The following is a 21,630-nucleotide window of genomic DNA, read 5'->3' on the forward strand; positions in this document are numbered from 1 at the left end:
CCTTTAACTCTATCCCGTCTCATTTGTTCAAATGTTCAGGCATTTGTTGTTCAGCAGCTGAAAAGCTTCCAGAGTGTTTGACATTCCAGTCAGAACTGAAGTCTGGCACCGACGGAGCAAACAGAACAAACAGAACCCAAAGAAGGCCTCGGACACAAGCAGACAAACGGACGGATGGACGCCAGCCACAGGACAGACGGCAGAGTGGTACATCAAACCCCAGGAAAAAAGAAGAAGAAAAAGAAGAGGAAGAAGAAACCCCAGGAAAAAAGGAGAAGAAGAAGAAGAAACCCTGGATCAAACCCCAGGACAAACGAGGCCTGTTGGACTAAGCCCCGCCCCATTGACTGAATCTGTAGGTGGGTTTCAGTTTGTTCGTGGGTTCTTCTGTCAGAACCTGAAGGTCCAACATTTATCGGATCCTTCATGTTTGATTCAACAGAACCAGAACATGTGTGAGTTCAGGTTCTACATTCAGACCCATATGTTCTAAAGTGGATGAGAACCAGAACAATAACAACACAATCAACTAGAAATAATGAAATCTTCCTCCTTTTATTTGACAGTGAAATAAGTCTAATTTCAGGATGAAACTATTCTCAGACCGCATCGGACCGGATTGGACCCTGGGGCGGCCGGTTCTGGTGCACGGGCCGTAGGTTTGACACCCGTGAGCGTCAGTCTGTGCCACCATGAGTCACTGTCTGCACCCATTTCCCATCAGCCCCTGCTGCGGCGTCTCCAATGAAAAGGTCACAAACATCAGACACGACGCACGGAGACAAATGCAGTGAAGAAACGACGACGTGGATGAGTTATTCATGAACGGAGGAAACAGAACGGAAGCAGAACAGAACACTGAAACAGAACCCAAGGAGAACAGAACACTGAAACAAAACCAAAAAACTGGACCCGCCCAAACACCAGTCAGCACTAGGACAGAGGTCAAAGGTCAGAGGAGGACATTCGGACAGAACCTGGAAAAAGGTCAGACTCAAACGTCTGAACTGAAACTGAAGCTTCTTCTGGTTCACCTGCTTCAGGTTTGAAACATCAGAACATCTGCAGTACACTGACAGAACACAGTTATCTAGAACCTGAACTCTGCCCACATTTATAGATTGTTTCTAAGGGTTCATCCATATGAACTCAACTCAGCAAATCAATCAATTAAAGCATAGATTAATTCAATCAATTCAATCCTCAGTCTATATATGGACTTTGATTTACTCAAAGTTAATCAATTGTTGGTTTTCACTAATAATTGATCCTTAATCATTGGAACTCTGGTTAGCATCCACAGACAGTTGAACATCATCTCATTCAGACTCAGGTTTATTTAATTAAACTGGTTTAATTAACTCAACTGTTGTTGGGTTTAAGTTCCTTTAACAAAAGGAACCAAGCTACATTAGCTAATGTTACCATGAATATGTATGAAATTCTATGGTCTGTCAGCAAGCTGCTAATTAGCTCAGGTAGCATTAGCATGTTTGTACATTTAAACTGTTATTAACACAACTGTAAGTGTTTACATTTATTCTTATTTGTATAAAATGACCATTTTTGGACGTAATACTAAAAGCTTATGAAAATTCAATTTTGAGCCTCTTGGTGACCATCTGAAAAAGGTGTTGAAACAACCTAAAACATCTCAGGGAGTGTTTATTATGAACTCAGGAAAATCCTAAAACACTTTTGGAGGATCTATTAAAATGTGTTCAAAATGACCATTTTTGGACATCATACTATATCGCCTTATGAAAATTCAATTTTGGGCCTCTATGTGACCATCTGAAAAATGTGTTGAAACAACCTGAAACATCCCCGGGAGTGTTTATTATGAACTTAGGAATATCGTAAAAACACTTTTTAATTATCTATTAAAATATGTTCAAAATGACCATTTTTGGACGTCATACTATAGCCCTATGAAAATTCAATTTGGAGCCTCTATGTGACCATCTGAAAAAGGTGTTGAAACAACCTGAAACATCTCAGGGAGTGTTTATTGATGCCTTAGGAATGTCCTAAAACACTTTTGGAGGATCTATTAAAACATGTTCAAAATGATCATTTTTGGACGTCATACTATAGCCTTATGAAAATTCAATTTTAAGCCTCTTGGTGACCATCTGAAAAAGGTGTTGAACCAACCTGAAGCATCTCAGGGAGTGTTTATCGATACCTCAGGAAAGTCTAAAACACTTTTGGAGGATCTATTGAAATATGTTAAAAATGACCATTTTTGGACGATATAGCCTTATGAAAATTCAATTTTGAGCCTCTTGGTGACCATCTGAAAAAGGTGTTGAAACAACCTGAAACATCTCGGGGAGTGTTTATTATGAACTTAGGAATATCGTAAAAAACTTAATTATCTATTAAAATATGTTCAAAATGACCATTTTTGGACGTCATACTATAGCCTTATGAAATTTCAATTTTGAGCCTCTTGGTGACCATCTTAAAAAGGTGTTGAAAATACCTGAAGCATCTTGGGGAGTGTTTATCATGAACTTAGGAACATCCTAAAACACTTTGGAGGATCTATTAAAATATGTTCAAAACGACCATTTTTGGACGTCATACTATATAGCCCTATGAAAATTCAATTTTGAGCCTCTTGGTAACCATCTGAAAAAGGTCTTAAAAAAACCTGAAACATCTAATGGAGTGTTCATTATGAACTTAGGAATGTCCTAAAACACTTTTTAAGTCTATTAATGAGTTTATCCAGTGCTTCTCCACACACTGCAGCTCTATTCTGAACCAGGTGGCTCCCGTGAAAACTAATGTCACTCGTAAGTGGTCTTGTCCCTGGATAAATGAAAACATCTTAAACCTAAGGAGAACTTGTCGCAAAACTGAGCGTCTTTGGAAATCAACCCAGTTGGAAGTACACAGGTTACATCTTAAAGATCTCATAACCTCCTTAAATAAAATGATTAAGGAGGCAAGATCCAGCTCCTTCCACAAACTTATAGCCACAAACAAGAAAAACCCCAAAGTAATCTGTGACACAGTCCAGTCCATTGTGTCCCCTGCTGTCCCCTGCCCCCCCCCGTGCTCTGTAAAGCTGACAGCAATGACTTCCTAAACTTCTTCACAGACAAGATCAGGGATATTAAACACAATATCCCACCACCCTCTGGCCGTCTGACCCTATCTGATCCCCCTCTGCAAACCTGGTCCTCTTTCGACCCTGTGACACTGGAGGACATCTCAGCACTTTTATCCAAAACGAAACCCTCCTCCAACTCTGCAGACATCCTCCCCCATAAGCTCCTTGTCGGTGTCTTTGACACTATTGGACCATGGGTCACAAAGCTTTTTAACCTGTTGCTCTCAACTGGTTTGTTTCCCAGCTCCTTCAAACAGGCCATCATAGAACCTAAACTAAAGAAAACCACACTGGACCCCACAGACTTCAAAAGCTACAGGCCCATTTCAAAGCTCCCCCTATTGGCCAAAATCCTTGAGAAGGCAGTGTCTAAACAACTTACAGCTTTTCTGGAGACACACCAGATCTATGACACTTTTCAGTCTGGGTTTAGACAACGCCACTCAACACAAACCGCACTATTAAAAGTGTCCAGTGACATCCTGATGGAGGCTGACTCCGGGAAATCCACGGTCTTGGTCCTGCTAGATCTGTCCTCGGCCTTTGACACAGTGGACCATACCATAATGATTGAGAGACTGAGGGACCTGGTAGGGATGTCAGGTCCTGTGCTAGACTGGTTCTCCTCTTACCTGACCGGCAGAAGCTTCACTGTGTCAATAAACAACTTCCAATCTGACTCAGCGGATCTACTGTGTGGTGTGCCCCAAGGCTCTGTCCTGGGACCAGTGCTATTCTTACTCTATGTCCTCCCACTTGGCCACATTATCCGACAGTACAGTGATGTCTCCTATCATCTATTCACAGATGACATCCAGATATACTGCTCCTTTGACTCCTCTGAACCCCACAAACTGAGTTCCTTAATCATCTGCTTGTCAGAGCTGAAGCAGTGGCTAAATGAGAACAGCCTCCAGCTGAACTCCAGTCAAACACAGACCCTCATCATTGACCCGGACAGTGCAATCCCAGGGATCAAACATCACCTTGGAGACCTGAGTTCCTCGGTAAAGACCAAACTGAGGAATCTGGGTGTCATCTTTGACCAGGACATGTCTTTAGAATTCTACTCCAAACACCTGGTGAAAAACTGTTTCTTCCACCTACGCAACATCTCCAAACTCAGGTCTATGGTGTCCATCAATGAGCTCGAGATGATCGTTCACGCTTTTGTGTCTTCTGGCTTAGACTACTGCAACAGCCTGTTTACATGCTTAAACAGAAGGAGCTGGCCCGTCTACAGTTTGTCCAGAACTCTGCTGAAGGCTCCTGACCCGCACAAACAGGAGAACCCACATCACTCCCATCCTTAAGTCTCTCCACTGGCTCCTGTTCTATATCGTCTTCATTTCAAAATTCTGGTGCTAACTTTCCGGGCTCTACATGGCCAGGCCCCTGCATACATTGCTTCCCTGATCCAGCCCTACAGCTCGACTCGTAGCCTGAGGTCTTCAGGACAGCACCTGCTGATGGTTCCACACACCTGCTGATGGTTCCACACACCTGCTGATTGTTCCATGGACCTGTTTTAGCACACGCGGTGACAGGTCTGTTAAAGCTGTGGACCACGTCTATGGAATGACCTGCCTCTACACCTACGGTCCATGGACTCTGCACAGAGCTTTAAGAAACACCTGAAAACCCTCCTGTTCAAAAAGGCTTTTTAGTCTCCCACCTGACCCAGGACCACCACAGACTGACTACACTCTATGTATTCATCATAACGTACTCCATGTGTCATCCCCCCCCCCAGTCTCTCTATATCTCTATCGCTCTCTCTTTTCTCCTCCTTTACTCTCTCTCTCTCTCTTTAACCCCACTGGTCCAGGCAGACGTCCATCCTTCAGGAGTCTGGGTCTGCTCCAGGTTTCTGCTGTTAAAGGGAAGTTTTTCCTTCCACTGTCACCAATCACACGTGTTTGCTCCTGAAGGATTCTGTTGGGTCTGTAGAGTTCATTTGATTCTGATTTGAATTGATAAAGCACTTTGTGACTCTGTCTGTGAAAAGTGCTCTATAAATAAAATTTACTTTACTTACTTACTTAAAACATGTTAAAAATGATCATTTTTGGACGTCATACGATAGCCTTATGAAAATTCAATTTTGAGCCTCTATGTGACCATCTGAAAAAGGTGTTGAAACAACCTGAAGCATCTTGGGGAGTGTTAATTATGAACTTAGGAGGAACGTCCTAAAACACTTTTGGAGGATCTATCAAAACATGTTCAAAATAGAGGTCGGCCGATTATCGGCGCCGATATTTGGAAATCTGACATATATCGGTATCGGCCTTTTTTTAATCCGATGGGCCGATATTAAGAAATCAATTTAAAACTGAGTTATTTCGGCTCAGATGCAGCCGCGCCTCTCTCTCTCTCTCTCTCTCTCCTCTGCACTATCCACTCTCTGCCCTCTGATTGGTTGACGTGGAAGCTGTCCTCACACACACACACACACACTCAGACTGGGACTGACTTGGGATCAGACTGTGTTCTATACATGTTCTCCATTACTAACACATAGAGCGTTTAGATCCAGACTGAACTCATGTTCTGGTCAAAGCTCATCAGACTCCACCTCAGCGTGCTTCCATAAAACAAGTGAAGTGAGTTTTTTACTCTCTCTCTTAATCCCACACATGCTTTTCTCTCACAGACTGTTTCCATCTCCATATTCTCTGCAGTCTAATTCACACACATGTCAGGAGGTCATCTAAGTTAGCAGAGCTGCCGCTAATGTTTCTTCTGCTCTGACGTTCTTCTGAAACATTAGTAGTAGTTATCAGATGTAGAGCACAGGGATGTTTAGTCCAGTTTCAGAAGAGTTTTCTGCCTTTACCTTTGACACATGTTCTCTCTCTGGAGCTTCTCACACCAGAAAACTTCTCCTCTCCGCAGTGCGTACTCCTTCTGCGTCGGATTTCAACGCAGAAGGACTTTCAACTTTATAAGAGATGCTTCTGAGTCTAGGAAATCCATGCACTTCTGGAGCTATTATTTTCTATTTGTTTGATTAAATAAACATGTTTTAGGCATTTAAACAAAGTTCAGTGTTTGCATTATTCAAAATTTTTCACGCCGATTTTTACACTTTTACTGCAAATGAATATCGGCTCCAAATATCGGTTATCGGCCTCCTCTAACTACTAATAATCGGTATCGGCCCTAAAAAACCCATATCGGTTGATCTCTAGTTCAAAATGACCATTTGTGGAAATCATACTATAGCCTTATGAAAATTCAATTTTCAGTCTCTTGGTGACCATCTGAAAAAGGTGTTGAAACAACCTGAAAAATCTTAGGGACTGTTTATCGATACCTCAGGAAAGTCTAAAACACTTTTCGAAGATCTATTGAAATATGTTCAAAAGAACCATTTTTGGACGACATACTATAGCCTGATCAAAATTCAATTTTGAGCCTCTATGTGACCATCTGAAAAAGGTGTTGAAACAACCTGAAACATCTCGGGGAGTGTTTATTGATGCCTTAGGAACATCCTAAAACACGTTTTGAAAGTCTATTAAAACATGTTCAAAATGACCGTTTTTGGACATCATACTTATGAAAATTCAATTTTGGGCCTCTATGTGACCATCTGAAAAATGTGTTGAAACAACCTGAAGTATCTTGGGGAGTGTTCATTGATGCCTCAGGAAAATTCTAAAACACTTTTTAAGTATCAATTAAATATGTTCAAAATGACCATTTTTTGATGCCGTACTATAGCCTTATGAAAATTCAATTTTGAGCCTCCTGGTGACCATCTGAAAAAGGTCTTTGAAACAACCTGAAACATCACTGGGAGTGTTTATTGATGCCTTAGGAATGTCCTAAAAAACTTTTGGAGGATCTATTAAAATATGTTCAAAATGAGTATTTTTGGACGTCATACTATAGCCTTATGAAAATTCAATTTTAAGCCTCTTGGTGACCATCTGAAAAAGGTGCTGAAACAACCTGAAACATCTCGGGGAGTGTTTATGAACTTAGGAACGTCCTAAAACAATTTTGGAGGATCTATTAAAATATGTTCAAAATGACCATTTTTGGACATCATACTATATAGCCTTATGAAAATTCAATTTTGGGCCTCTATGTGACCATCTGAAAAAGGTGTTGAAACAACCTGAAACATCACTGGGAGTGTTTATTGATGCCTTAGGAATGTCCTAAAATAATTTTGGAGGATCTATTAAAACATGTTCAAAATGACTATTTTTGGACGTCATACGATAGCCTTATGAAAATTCAATTTTCAGCCTCTTAGTGACCATCTGAAAAAGGTGTTGAAACAACCTGAAACGTCTTGGGGAGTGTTTATTATGAACTTAGGAACGTCCTAAAACACTTTTAGAGGATCTATTAAAACATGTTCAAAATGACCATTTTTGGACATCATACTATATAGCCTTATGAGAATTCAATTTTGGGCCTCTATGTGACCATCTGAAAAAGGTGTTGAAACAACCTGAAACATCACTGGGAGTGTTTATTGATGCCTTAGGAATGTCCTAAAATAATTTTGGAGGATCTATTAAAACATGTTCAAAATGACTATTTTTGGACGTCATACGATAGCCTTATGAAAATTCAATTTTCAGCCTCTTAGTGACCATCTGAAAAAGGTGTTGAAACAACCTGAAACGTCTTGGGGAGTGTTTATTATGAACTTAGGAACGTCCTAAAACACTTTTAGAGGATCTATTAAAACATGTTCAAAATGACCATTTTTGGACATCATACTATATAGCCTTATGAGAATTCAATTTTGGGCCTCTATGTGACCATCTGAAAAATGTGATGAAAAAACCTAACACATCCCCAGGAGTGTTTATTATGAACTTAGGAATGTCCTAAAACACTTTGGAGGATCTATTAAAATATGTTGAAAATGACCATTTTTGGACATCATACTATATAGCCTTATGAAAATTCAATTTTGGGCCTCTATGTGACCATCTGAAAAATGTGATGACAAAACCTAACACATCCCCAGGAGTGTTTATTATGAACTTAGGAATGTCCTAAAACACTTTGGAGGATCTATTAAAATATGTTGAAAATGACCATTTTTGGACGTCATACTATAGCCTTATGATAATTCAATTTTGAGCCTCTATGTGACCATCTGAAAAAGGTGTTGAAACAACCTGAAGCATCTTGGGGAGTGTTTATTATGAACTTAGGAATACCATAAAACACTTTGGAGGATCTATTAAAATATGTTCAAAATGACCATTTTTGGACGTCATATGATAGCCTTATGAAAATTCAATTTTGAACCTCTTGGTGACCATCTGAAAAAGGTGTTGAAACAACCTGAAACATCTCAGGCAGTGTTCATTGACGCCTCAGGAACATTCTAAAACACTTTTTAAGTATCTATTAAAATATGTTTAAAATGACCATTTTTGGACGTCATACTATAGCCTTATGAAAATTCAATTTTGAGCCTCCTGGTGACCATCTGAAAAAGGTCTTGAAACAACCTGAAACATCACTGGGAATGTTTATTGATGCCTTAGGAATGTCCTAAAACACTTTTGGAGGATCTATTAAAACATGCTCAAAATGACTATACTATATTTATTTATGACTATATATTTATGAAAATTCAATTTTAAGCCTCTTGGTGACCATCTGAAAAAGGTCTTGAAACAACCTGAAGCATCTCAGGAAGTGTTTATTATGAACTTAGGAACATCATAAAACACTTTGGAGGATCTATTAAAATATGTTCAAAATGACCATTTATGGACGTCATACTATAGCCTTAGGAAAATTCAATTTTGAGCCTCTTGGTGAACATCTGAAAAAGGTGTTGAAACAAAATGAAACATCCCCGGGAGTGTTCATTATGAACTTAGGAAAGTCCTAAAACACTTTTGGAGGATCTATTAAAACATGTTCAAAATGATCATTTTTGGACGTCATACTATAGCCTTATGAAAATCAAATTTTAAACCTCTTGGTGACCATCTGGAAAAGGTCTTGAAACAACCTGAAACATCTCGGGGAGTGTTCACTGATGCCTCAGGAACATTGTAAAACACTTTTTAAGTATCTATTAAAATATGTTCAAAATGACCATTTTTGGATGCCGTACTATATATACTATATGCCTTATGAAAATTCAATTTTGAGCTTCCTAGTGACCATCTGAAAAATGTGTTGAAACAACCTGAAACATCCCCGGGAGTGTTTATTATGAGCTTAGGAATGTCCTAAAACACTTTTTAAGTATCTATTAAAATATATTCAAAATGACTATTTTTGGACGTCATACTATAGCCTTAGGAAAATTCAATTTTGAGCCTCTTGGTGACCATCTGAAAAAGGTGTTTAAACAAAATGAAACATCCCCGGGAGTGTTCATTATGAACTTAGGAAAGTCGTAAAACAATTTTGGAGGATCTATTAAAATATGTTCAAAATGACTATTTTTGGACATCATACTATGGCCTTATGAAAATTCAATTTTCAGCCTCTTGGTGACCATCTGAAAAAGGTGTTGAAACAACCTGAAACATCTCAGGGAGTGTTTATTGATGCCTTAGGAACATCCTAAAACACTTTTTAAGAGTCCATTAAAATATGTTCAAAATGACCATTTTTGGACGTCATACTATAGCCTTATGAAAATTCAATTTTCAGCCTCTTGGTGACCATCTGAAAAAGGTGTTGAAACAACCTGAAACATCCCCGGGAGTGGTTATTGATGCCTTAGGAACATCCTAAAACACTTTTTGAGCATTTATTAAAGACTTTAGGTTTAATGACACAGGGATGTGGGCGGGGCTTATCATGACAGTGTTAGTGGATGTGGGCGGGGCTTATCATGACAGTGTTAGTGGATGTGGGCGGGGCTTATCATGACAGTGTTAGCGGATGTCGGCGGGGCTTATCATGACAGTGTTAGCGGATGTGGGCGGGCTTATCATGACAGTGTTAGCGGATGTGGGTGGGGCTTATCATGACAGTGTTAGTGGGAAAATCAACTCTTTTTTTGGAAACTAAACTAAATAAATCCTGAATCCGTTGTGATCCAGTGACTTGATGTTTCCAAATGTCCCATGATGCCCTGGTGCACAGCGGGGGTGTGTGGGTACATTCATGCCATCAGATGAAGTGTTCCTGGTCCCACATGAAAGGGTTCCTTCAGTCAAACAGGACAACAGAACTGCAGCGTCTGGTCAAAGCCACGCCATCCAACGCATCCAACATTAAACTGAAACTAAGGCTGAACATGAACAGACGCCACGGCCAGAAGAACCACCACCACAAGGAAGAACCACCACCACGAAGAAGAACCCCCACCACCACGAAGAAGAGGACCACCACGAAGAAGAACCACCACCACGAAGAAGAGGACCACCACGAAGAAGAGGACCACCATGAAGAAGAACCACCACCACGAAGAAGAACCACCACCACCATGAAGAAGAACCACCACCACGAAGAAGAACCACCACCACGAAGAAGAAGACCACCACGAAGAAGAACCACCACCACGAAGAAGAACCACCACCATGAAGAAGAGGACCACCACAAAGAAGAACCACCACCACGAAGAAGAGGACCACCACGAAGAAGAGGACCACCACGAAGAAGAACCACCACCACGAAGAAGAGGACCACCACGAAGAAGAACCACCACCACGAAGAAGAGGACCACCACGAAGAAGAGGACCACCATGAAGAAGAACCACCACCACGAAGAAAAACCACCACCACGAAGAAGAACCACCACCATGAAGAAGAACCACCACCACGAAGAAGAACCACCACCACGAAGAAGAAGACCACCACGAAGAAGAACCACCACCACGAAGAAGAACCACCACCACGAAGAAGAACCACCACCACGAAGAAGAAGACCACCACGAAGAAGAACCACCACCACGAAGAAGAACCATCACCACGAAGAAGAACCACCACCACGAAGAAGAGGACCACCACGAAGAAGAACCACCACCACGAAGAAGAGGACCACCACGAAGAAGAGGACCACCATGAAGAAGAACCACCACCATGAAGAAGAACCACCACCACAAAGAAGAACCACCACCACGAAGAAGAACCACCACCACGAAGAAGAGGACCACCACGAAGAAGAGGACCACGAAGAAGAACCACCACCACGAAGAAGAACCACCACCACGAAGAAGAACCACCACCACGAAGAAGAGGACCACCACGAAGAAGAGGACCACGAAGAAGAACCACCACCACGAAGAAGAACCACCACCACAAAGAAGAACCACCACCACGAAGAAGAGGACCACCACGAAGAAGAGGACCACCACGAAGAAGAACCACCACCACGAAGAAGAGGACCACCACGAAGAAGAACCACCACCACGAAGAAGAGGACCACCACGAAGAAGAGGACCACCATGAAGAAGAACCACCACCACGAAGAAGAACCACCACCACGAAGAAGAACCACCACCATGAAGAAGAACCACCACCACGAAGAAGAACCACCACCACGAAGAAGAAGACCACCACGAAGAAGAACCACCACCACGAAGAAGAACCACCACCACGAAGAAGAAGACCACCACGAAGAAGAACCACCACCACGAAGAAGAACCATCACCACGAAGAAGAACCACCACCACGAAGAAGAAGACCACCACGAAGAAGAACCACCACCACGAAGAAGAGGACCACCACGAAGAAGAGGACCACCATGAAGAAGAACCACCACCATGAAGAAGAACCACCACCACGAAGAAGAACCACCACCACGAAGAAGAACCACCACCACGAAGAAGAGGACCACCACGAAGAAGAGGACCACGAAGAAGAACCACCACCACGAAGAAGAACCACCACCACGAAGAAGAGGACCACCACGAAGAAGAGGACCATGAAGAAGAACCACCACCACGAAGAAGAGGACCATGACCAGGAAAAGGATATTTACACGTTTTTATGTGTATTTTTATGTTTATATGTGCTATATATGTATTTACATGTTTTTATATGTTTATATATGTTTATATGTGTTTTATGTGTTTTATGTGTTCACGTTTTATATGTTTATGAGTTTTATAAATGTTTGTGTTTACATGTGTTCATATTTTCATACTGTACTTGTACTATATACTGTACTTTATACTGTATTTTATACTTTACGTGTACTTTATATTGTACTTGCACTTTATACTGCACTTTTAGTTTATACAGTACTTTACACTGTACCTGTACTTTATACTGTACTTCTACTTTATACTGGACTTTATATTGTACCTGTACTATATACTGTACTTTATACTGTACTCTACTTTACACTAGATTTTATACTGTACTTCTACTTTATACTGTACAGGGTGGGGAAGCAAAATGTACAATATTTTGAGGCAGGGATTGAAAGACAGTGTATGACCAATTAGTTTAGTGAAAGTCATGAGAATTTATTTGCCACAAGAAAATGTCCATAATAGAAAATGTTTTTATTCTATGTGTCCTCCTTCTTTCTCAATAACTGCCTTCACACGCTTCCTGAAACTTGTGCAAGTGTTCCTCAAATATTCAGGTGACAACTTCTCCCATTCTTCTTTAATAGTATCTTCCAGACTTTCTGGTAATAGTTTTGCTCATAGTCATTCTCTTCTTTCCATTATAAACAGTCTTTATGGACACTCCAACTATTTCTGAAATCTCCTTTGGTGTGACGAGTGCATTCAGCAAATCACACACTCTTGGACGTTTGCTTTCCTGATTACTCATATGGGCAAAAGTTTCTGAAAAGGTATGGATAATAGTGTTAGGTATGATTATGACATCAGTATATGTTTGGGTTCAAAACAACTGACGTAGTGTCTGCTGAGAAAAAACAACTAAATGTTCAGTGTACATTTGGCTTCCCCACCCTGTACCTGTACTTTATACTGTACATGTACTTTATACTGTACTTTATACTGTACATGTACTTTATACTGTACTTTATACTGTACATGTACTTTATACTGTACTTTGTACTGTACTCCTACTTTATACTGTACTTTGTACTGTACATGTACTTTATACTGTACTTTGTACTGTACATGTACTTTATACTGTACTTTGTACTGTACTCCTACTTTATACTGTACTTTGTACTGTACATGTACTTTATACTGTACTTTATACTGTACCTGTACTTTATACTGTACTTTTACTTTATACCGTATTTCTACTTTATACTGTACTTTATACTGTATTTGTACTTTATACTGTACTTGTACTTTATACCGTACTTGTACTTTATACTGTACTTTTACTTTACACTTTACTTGTACTATATACTGTACTTGTAGAATATATTGTACTTCATGCTGCACTTGTACTTTACACTGTACTTTATACTGCATTTGTATTTTATACTCAACTTGTACTTGTTACTGTACTTATACTTTATACTGTACCTGTACTTCATACTGTACTTTATACTGTACTTGTACTTTATACTGTACCTATACTTTATACTGTACATGTATTTTATACTGTACATCTACTTCATACTGTGCTTTATACTGTACCTGTACTTTATACTGTACATGTACTCTATATTGTACTTTGTACTGTACCTGTACTTTGTACTGTACATGTACTTTATACTGTACTTTATACTGTACCTGTACTTTATACTGTATCTGTACTTAATACTGTACATGTACTTCATACTGTACTTTGTACTGTACCTGTACTTTATACTGTACTTAATACTGTACCTGTACTTAATACTGTACTTAATACTGTACCTGTACTTAATACTGTACATGTACTTCATACTGTACTTTGTACTGTACCTGTACTTTATACTGTACATGTACTTTATACTGTACTTAATACTGTACATGTACTTCATACTGTACTTTGTACTGTACCTGTACTTTATACTGTACTTAATACTGTACCTGTACTTAATACTGTACCTGTACTTAATACTGTACATGTAATTCATACTGTACTTTGTACTGTACCTGTACTTTATACTGTACATGTACTTTATACTGTACTTAATACTGTACATGTAATTCATACTGTACTTTGTACTGTGCGTGTACTTTATACTGTACTTTGTACTGTACCTGTACTTTATACTGTACTTTTACTTTATACCATATTTCTACTTTATACTGTACCTGTACTTTATACTGTACTTAATACTGTACCTGTACTTAATACTGTACATGTACTTCATACTGTACTTTATACTGTACCTGTACTTTACACTGTACTTAATACTGTACCTGTACTTAATACTGTACATGTACTTCATACTGTACTTTATACTGTACCTGTACTTTATACTGTACTTAATACTGTACCTGTACTTAATACTGTACATGTACTTCATACTGTACTTTATACTGTACCTGTACTTTACACTGTACTTAATACTGTACCTGTACTTAATACTGTACATGTACTTCATACTGTACTTTATACTGTACCTGTACTTTACACTGTACTTAATACTGTACCTGTACTTAATACTGTACATGTACTTCATACTGTACTTTATACTGTACCTGTACTTTACACTGTACTTAATACTGTACCTGTACTTAATACTGTACATGTACTTCATACTGTACTTTATACTGTACCTGTACTTTACACTGTACTTAATACTGTACCTGTACTTAATACTGTACATGTACTTCATACTGTACTTTATACTGTACCTGTACTTTACACTGTACTTAATACTGTACCTGTACTTAATACTGTACATGTACTTCATACTGTACTTTATACTGTACCTGTACTTTACACTGTACTTAATACTGTACCTGTACTTAATACTGTACATGTACTTCATACTGTACTTTATACTGTACCTGTACTTTATACTGTACTTAATACTGTACATGTAATTCATACTGTACTTTGTACTGTACCTGTACTTTATACTGTACTTTGTACTGTACCTGTACTTTATACTGGACATGTACTTTATACTGTACTTTGTACTGGACATGTACTTTGTACTGTGCGTGTACTTTATACTGTACTTTGTACTGTGCATGTACTTTATACTGTACTTTGTACTGGACATGTACTTTGTACTGTGCGTGTACTTTATACTGTACTTTGTACTGTACACGTACTTTATACTGTACTTTTACTTTATACCGTATTTCTACTTTATATTGTACATGTACTTTATACTGTATTTGTACTTTATACTGTACCTGTACTTTATTCTGTACTTTATACTGAACTTGTACTTTACACTTTACTTGTACTATATACTGTACTTGTACAATATATTGTACTTCATGCTGCACTTGTACTTTACACTGTACTTTATACTGTATTTGTATTTTATACTGCATTTGTACTTTATACTCAACTTGTACTTGTTACTGTACTTATACTTTATACTGTACTTGTACTTTATGCTGTACTTGTACTTCATGTATTTATTAAACCCTGTTCTTGTTTACATTGGTCTGTATCTGACAGTCACTGACTGTGTAGGTCAGGGGTCACCAGCCTTTTCTCTTCTGTGGGCTACGTTTACCTACTGAAGTTGCCGGAGGGCTACTCTAATTTAGCAACATTTATTTACATAACTATTTTTCATATATACTCATATTTTGTATCATACGTTTGTAACATTGTGCTCTCCATTTATTTTATTTATTTATATATCTTTGTTTTGACATTTACAATACTTAAAAAGTGTTAATATGAAACTATTATTTTACTTTAAGAAAATCAAAAGTAGAAAAAAACAAATACAAGCATTTGCATATTGTATTCCTAAATATTTTAATACTATGTCAGAAATTATGAAATGGAACAATCCTGCATATTTTTATAGAATTACTAAAAACAAATACTACACACCTGTATGTGCATTTTTAATACTCTGAAACTGTGAAAAGGAACGTTGTCACTCACACAATAAAACTTCACCAGCATGTGCTGCTGTTTTTCTGAAGGATTTGACCTTTTCTAAATTCACATATTTTGTCAAAACATGAATTAAAACCAGAACTTTGTGCACATGAATGCACCGTCACTTCTACAGTCATCACACTGGAGTCAAACGCAGACGCACCTGTTCAGGTCCGACTGCAGCTGTCTGAGCGCATGCGCAGATAGTGCACATATGTTTGTGCTGGTCCAGGATGTGGACCACTTCACTGATGGTTCTGCTGGAGCTGGTCCTGGTCAGTTTACTGAACATGGACTGTTGGTTTGGACTGGAGTTTTCAGCTCTTTTACCTTCTGTTCACAGAGGCTGATTCCCACTGGAGAACCTCCAGAACAGCTGCTGTGAACTTTGGTGAAGTTCCGCTCCACGTTGCATCTTTTACTGACTTCCAGAACGCACCACACACACACACACACACACACACACACACACACTCGTCTTTCACATTAGTCAAACATTAGTCCGTGCCTCATCGTTGGTGAAAATAACTCCTGACCATATTCCGTCCACATGGTTGTGGGGCTAAACCCACTTCCTGCCTGGCATCTGGCTCATCCTGGGCTCCGCCCCTCTCCAATGACAGGCAGCAAACCAGCGCTGAAGTTTGATTGACAGCTAGTTGATCGTTTCATCTCGGGAGGGGGACACTTGTAATTTTGACTGGGTGGAAATTTAGACCTGTTCTACCAAATGACCACTCAGCTTTGTGTTCTTATATTAGTGACCACTGGAGAACCACCGGTAGATCGCGAGCAACGTGTTGGAGAACCCTGAACTAGTTCTATTTTTAGAACAGGCCTGCGGGCGACTCGCGTGGTCCCTGCGGGTGACCTGGTGCCCGCGGGCACCGTGTTGGTGAGCCCTGGTGTAAAACATCTAATCTAATCAGATCACAGCAGTAATCTGATTACATTCAATCAGATTACGACACCTGGATCTGTCCCAGTAGTCTCATGTTTTCACACGTTTACAGGTTCATCTGAACATGTGGAAAAAGGATGAAATCACAGAAAACACAAGAACGGAGACGACAAGAACAGGAAGGAGGAGTTTACTAAAGTCAAAAGAAACCAAATATTCAGGAAAAAACCAACAAAAAAAGAACCAAATCAAACAAATATTCAGTAAAAACCATAAAAAAAAGAACTAAACCAAATATTCAGTAAAATAATCCAAAAAATAGACAAAACCAAAGAAAAACTGAGGGAAATAATGAACAAATTAGTAAAACCCAATAAAAAAATGAACAAAATAATGAAAGAAATGAACAAAACTGAACAAAAAATGAAGGAAAATCATGAAAATAACTCATAAACTGAACTAAAATTGTCTAAACTGAAGAATAAAGTGAACAAAGCTGAACCACAGGAGTTAAAGACAAAAACAGGAAGTGGGATTGGACGTCACTACGAACAAACGACCTGTGAACTCAACTCAATAACAAACTGAAGCAGGTTTATGGACGATCCCGTTTCTGAGCTGACAGTGAACGCATCATGATCTGGCTCATAAGTTATTGGATTATTGTCGTCATGGAAACAGACTAATGTAAACACACGCTGCAGGTGGGTTCTGTCAGAACATTCACCCGGTTCTGTAGACGCAGCAGAACCACATGGAACACCCGGTTCTGGTTCTGGACTGACCTGGAAGACGCTGCGTCCACTGGGAGACGACAGGCGGGACACGCTGCGGCGGTCCACCAGGTCCAAGGCCGGCAGGACGCACGAACCCAGCACGAAGGTCAACCTGAGACCAAAGACAGGACACGGAGGTCAACAGGTGCCCTGCAGGGGTCAAAGGTCACAACAGTCAAACCAGCAGGGGTCAAAGGTCACAGGTCAAAGTGTGGACTCCTCTGCAGTAGAAGCTGAACTCAAACACTAACGTGTCGGTTTTTTTTGTTTTTGTTGCTGTTTTAATGTTTCATCAAAGTCAAATATTGACTTTAGAACCAGTTCAACAGAAACTGACAGAACTGGACGAAGCTTCATGGAATGAACCGTGTCCAAACCAACAGTGGAACCTTTAACATCCGTTTAAGAACAGGCAGAACCACCGGCTTTGACCCAGAGTCAGAGCCAGTTCTAAAGGAGAAGAACCACGGAGAACGTCTGCAGAACCAGCACAGACCAGAAACACTGGGATCAAAGAAAAAAATTATAAATAATAATAATAAAATGATAGTAATAATAATAATAATAATTGTAACAATAATAATAATGTTTTTTGTCTGATTTCAGTCATATTTTCTGTGTTTTTAAAGCTGCTTCTTCTTCTTCATGTTTATTTTTTTAATATTTGGATTCCATTCTAAATACTGTTTCTTTTCTGCTTCTTCTGTTTCACAGTTTTCCAGGGTTTGTGTTTGATCAGACTGATGTGTATTCCAGATGTTAGAGGTTCACTGAATGTGAACTTAAAGGTCAAAGGTTAAAGGTTGATACTTACGCTATGAGCAGGTCGTCAGGAACTGAGGAAGAAAAGAACAGGAAACAAGTTCAAGTGGATGTGAATAAAAACAGCTGATTTCACCATTAGACAAGAAGAACCATCAAACTGTGAGTGTTATTGAACACAGTGAGTATTAGAGGAATGAGTCTGAGACTGAATGAAACAAATACATGGATTTATTTACTTCATGTGAATATTGTATGAAGAAAAATATTCTTGACATTCATCTGATGATCCCACAAGAAAACTGACAATAAAAGAAAAAGGTAAAATAAGAAAAAAACACATTAACGGAGGGATAGAGGAAGAGGAGGAGGAAGGGGAGGAGCAGCAGGACTAAACCACTCGTTCAGTCTTTGTTTGTTTCTCCATTTTTGTTTTGTTTTTCTTGCTGTAAAAACTTAAACGTGGTGAAACTCCGCCTCCTGCTGTTCAAACATCACATGACACCATCAGATCAAACATTCCGCAGGAACAGAACTGACTTTAAATCAGCCAAACTGTTTTAAAATAAACACCAGTCACTTTTTACTTTTTTTTCCTTTTTAAATCATCCTCAGACGGACTGTCGGGTTGAACTCACACCGGCACGTGTTTCAAACAGTTAACTTTAATGCTAATGCTAATACTTCCGGTTTACCGACGCCCGTTCCCGTGTGTCCGGTGTGTCCTTACTGTGAGCCGTGTCCTCGTATGTCCTCTGGATGTCTGCGAGCAGCTGTTCAGCCACAGCAGGTAAAAACGAGCCCATTTTCAAACCCTTTGGTCCCAGAAAATAGTCGGATCCACAAAACTGGCGCGGGAGTAAAATGTGACCACTTCCGGCTTGATGCGGCTCCTTCAAAATAAAATACATGCGGGGGTAAATATTGAATTAAAATTAAAATGAAGGATAAATAGAACCTTTAAAGCACGAATATACGGAAGACAGGTTAATCATGTGATTTTGAACTTGAATCCGTTTTTATACAAGTTTATCTTTGAACTGGTAAATGTTTGTGTTTGAAGTTTTTTTTTCTAAAATCATTGGTTTCTAATTCACTCAAATGTACACGGACCGTTTTTTGTTTGTTTTTTTCACGGCGTTTTCCCGCGGTTCGGACCGTCCAGTGGTGACCCCGAACCTGCTGTGTGGCTCCAATTAGGTCTAATTAAGTTTAATTAGGACTAATGACCGAATTCAGAGCAGCTGTGTTGGTCTGGACACGCTGACGGACTCTGTGACGTCATAGGTCAACTGGTGCGTGAGACAGACTCACCTAAAAAAAAACAAACAAAAACAAACAATAATAATAATAATAAACTCAGGGCCTTGTTTTTGTGTTTGTTTTTCCAACAGGTTTATAAATATTTATGACTTTAATGAACTTCAGTGTCGAACAGATTTAATTAGTCAATCAGTAGCTTTGATACTTCCTGTTTTCTCTTTTCCTGAATTGTTCAATGTGTACGACAGACTTTGTGTCTCAGTGTGAGGTTTGAACATTTAAAGAAGTTAAATATATAAATAAATAAATAAATAAATAAATAAATAGTCTATTTTGGAAACTTGAACTCACACACACAGTGAATGAAATAAACAAGTACAACTAATCAGCTAACATTAAAAATGACCTTTGACCTCTGACCCCACTCACCTGCTCATCACCTTCCCTACGTTATTTTTATGTACGTTTATTTTAATTATATCTATTCTAATTCTATTTATTTTAATTATCATATTTATTTTAAGTATTGATTTGAATTAGGCCCGAGCCGAGTAAAGCCGGCGCAGGGCCTATTGAGTCTGCAGTGGGCGCATGGGGACGAAATCAGCAGTGACGCGGTCGCCTTTCTCCACTGTCGCCACTCTCACACATATTCACATTCACGACAGTCAGACCTTTAAGAACATGTACATGACATGTGCACAAATCGCATATTTACACCTGCTCACAATGAATGGGAGTCAATGGGACACGCCCACTCAGGGTCAGTCACGTGTGTAAGTGCACGACATGTGACCTCTGACCCCACAGACATGTGGGGGAGCTAAAGAGCTTTCAAATAAGGCCAAATATGTGGTTGCCACGGAAACAGCTATATTGTTCTTGCTCAGATTTTTTTTTTTTCTTCTCCTGCTCTTTGAGCTCAAATCTGACCCCCTGAACATTTATGAAAACTCACCAAATTTTGCCCAAAATTCAGAAGTGCGAGAAATTGAATTTACAAATAGGTTTCGTAGATGTCGGTAAAGAAATGCTGTGACAGCGCCCCCTTGAAAAGTGGAAATGCATTACGCCAATGGGAGCACGTCCAACATAAAGTTTGTCGTAGAGCCACGAAAATCGGTACACAGATTCATCATGAGGAGACAAACAAAAAATATTATTATGGCCACGCCCCTAAACCAACCTTTAGTCGGCCATATTGGATTGAAATTTCCAAAATGCTGAGTCAGCGTTTTCGCTGACGTCGTATTTTAACTATCTGCTCCTTGGCCGTTTGGCCAAATGAGCTCAAAATCGGTGTACAGTATCTAGAGAAGTGGGGCATCAAAAGTTAGCCAAATTCTTGGGATGGGTGTCACCGTTTTTGTGTGACGATGTCGCAAACTTTGCAAAGTTTCTTTGGGAATTTACCATTACAAAAATTGCTTCAGCTCAGACATTCGAACACCGATTTGGCTCAAATTTGACTCAGACGTCTATCTCCCAGGCCTACACCCATTTATTAAAAGAAATTGAAATTTCACACTATAGCGCCCCCTACAAATATACATTTACAAAAATGACACCAGTTCGGACATACGAACACCGATTTGGCTCAAATTTGACTCAGACATCTGTCTCCCAGGCCTACACCTATTTATCAGAAAAATTTGAAATTTGGAGCTATAGCGCCCCCTACAATTTTACCTTTACGAAAATTACTTCACTTCAGACATACGAACAACAAAATTGGCTCAAATTTGAATCAGTTTTCAATCTCCCAGGCCTACACCCATTTATCAAAAGAAATTGCCATTTCGCTCAATAGCGCCCCCTACAAATTTACCTTCACAAAAATTGCATTAATTCAGACATATGAACACCGATTTGGCTCAAATTTGACTCAGACATCTATC

General features: G+C 39.4%; 1 protein-coding gene across 2 annotated transcripts in view; it reads right to left on the reverse strand.

The window, feature by feature from the left end:
* Window positions 1-19,599, reverse strand: part of zswim7 (zinc finger, SWIM-type containing 7) — a 29,752-nt gene extending 10,153 nt beyond the window's left edge. For both annotated transcript variants that reach the window (XR_003937382.1, XM_030155049.1), the window contains exons 1-3: window positions 19,200-19,599; window positions 18,522-18,543; window positions 17,717-17,819 (exon numbers count right to left, since the gene is read on the reverse strand). Coding sequence is in view for 1 of the 2 variants with exons in the window: in XM_030155049.1 (XP_030010909.1) it covers window positions 17,717-17,819; window positions 18,522-18,543; window positions 19,200-19,380 (306 nt within the window). In the remaining variant the exon portion in view is untranslated. The remainder of the gene's footprint in view (window positions 1-17,716; window positions 17,820-18,521; window positions 18,544-19,199) is intronic.
* Between the last annotated feature and the right edge of the window lie 2,031 nt (window positions 19,600-21,630).

The sequence above is a fragment of the Sphaeramia orbicularis genome, chromosome 14, assembly GCF_902148855.1.
Source record: "Sphaeramia orbicularis chromosome 14, fSphaOr1.1, whole genome shotgun sequence".
Lineage (NCBI taxonomy): Eukaryota > Metazoa > Chordata > Actinopteri > Kurtiformes > Apogonidae > Sphaeramia > Sphaeramia orbicularis.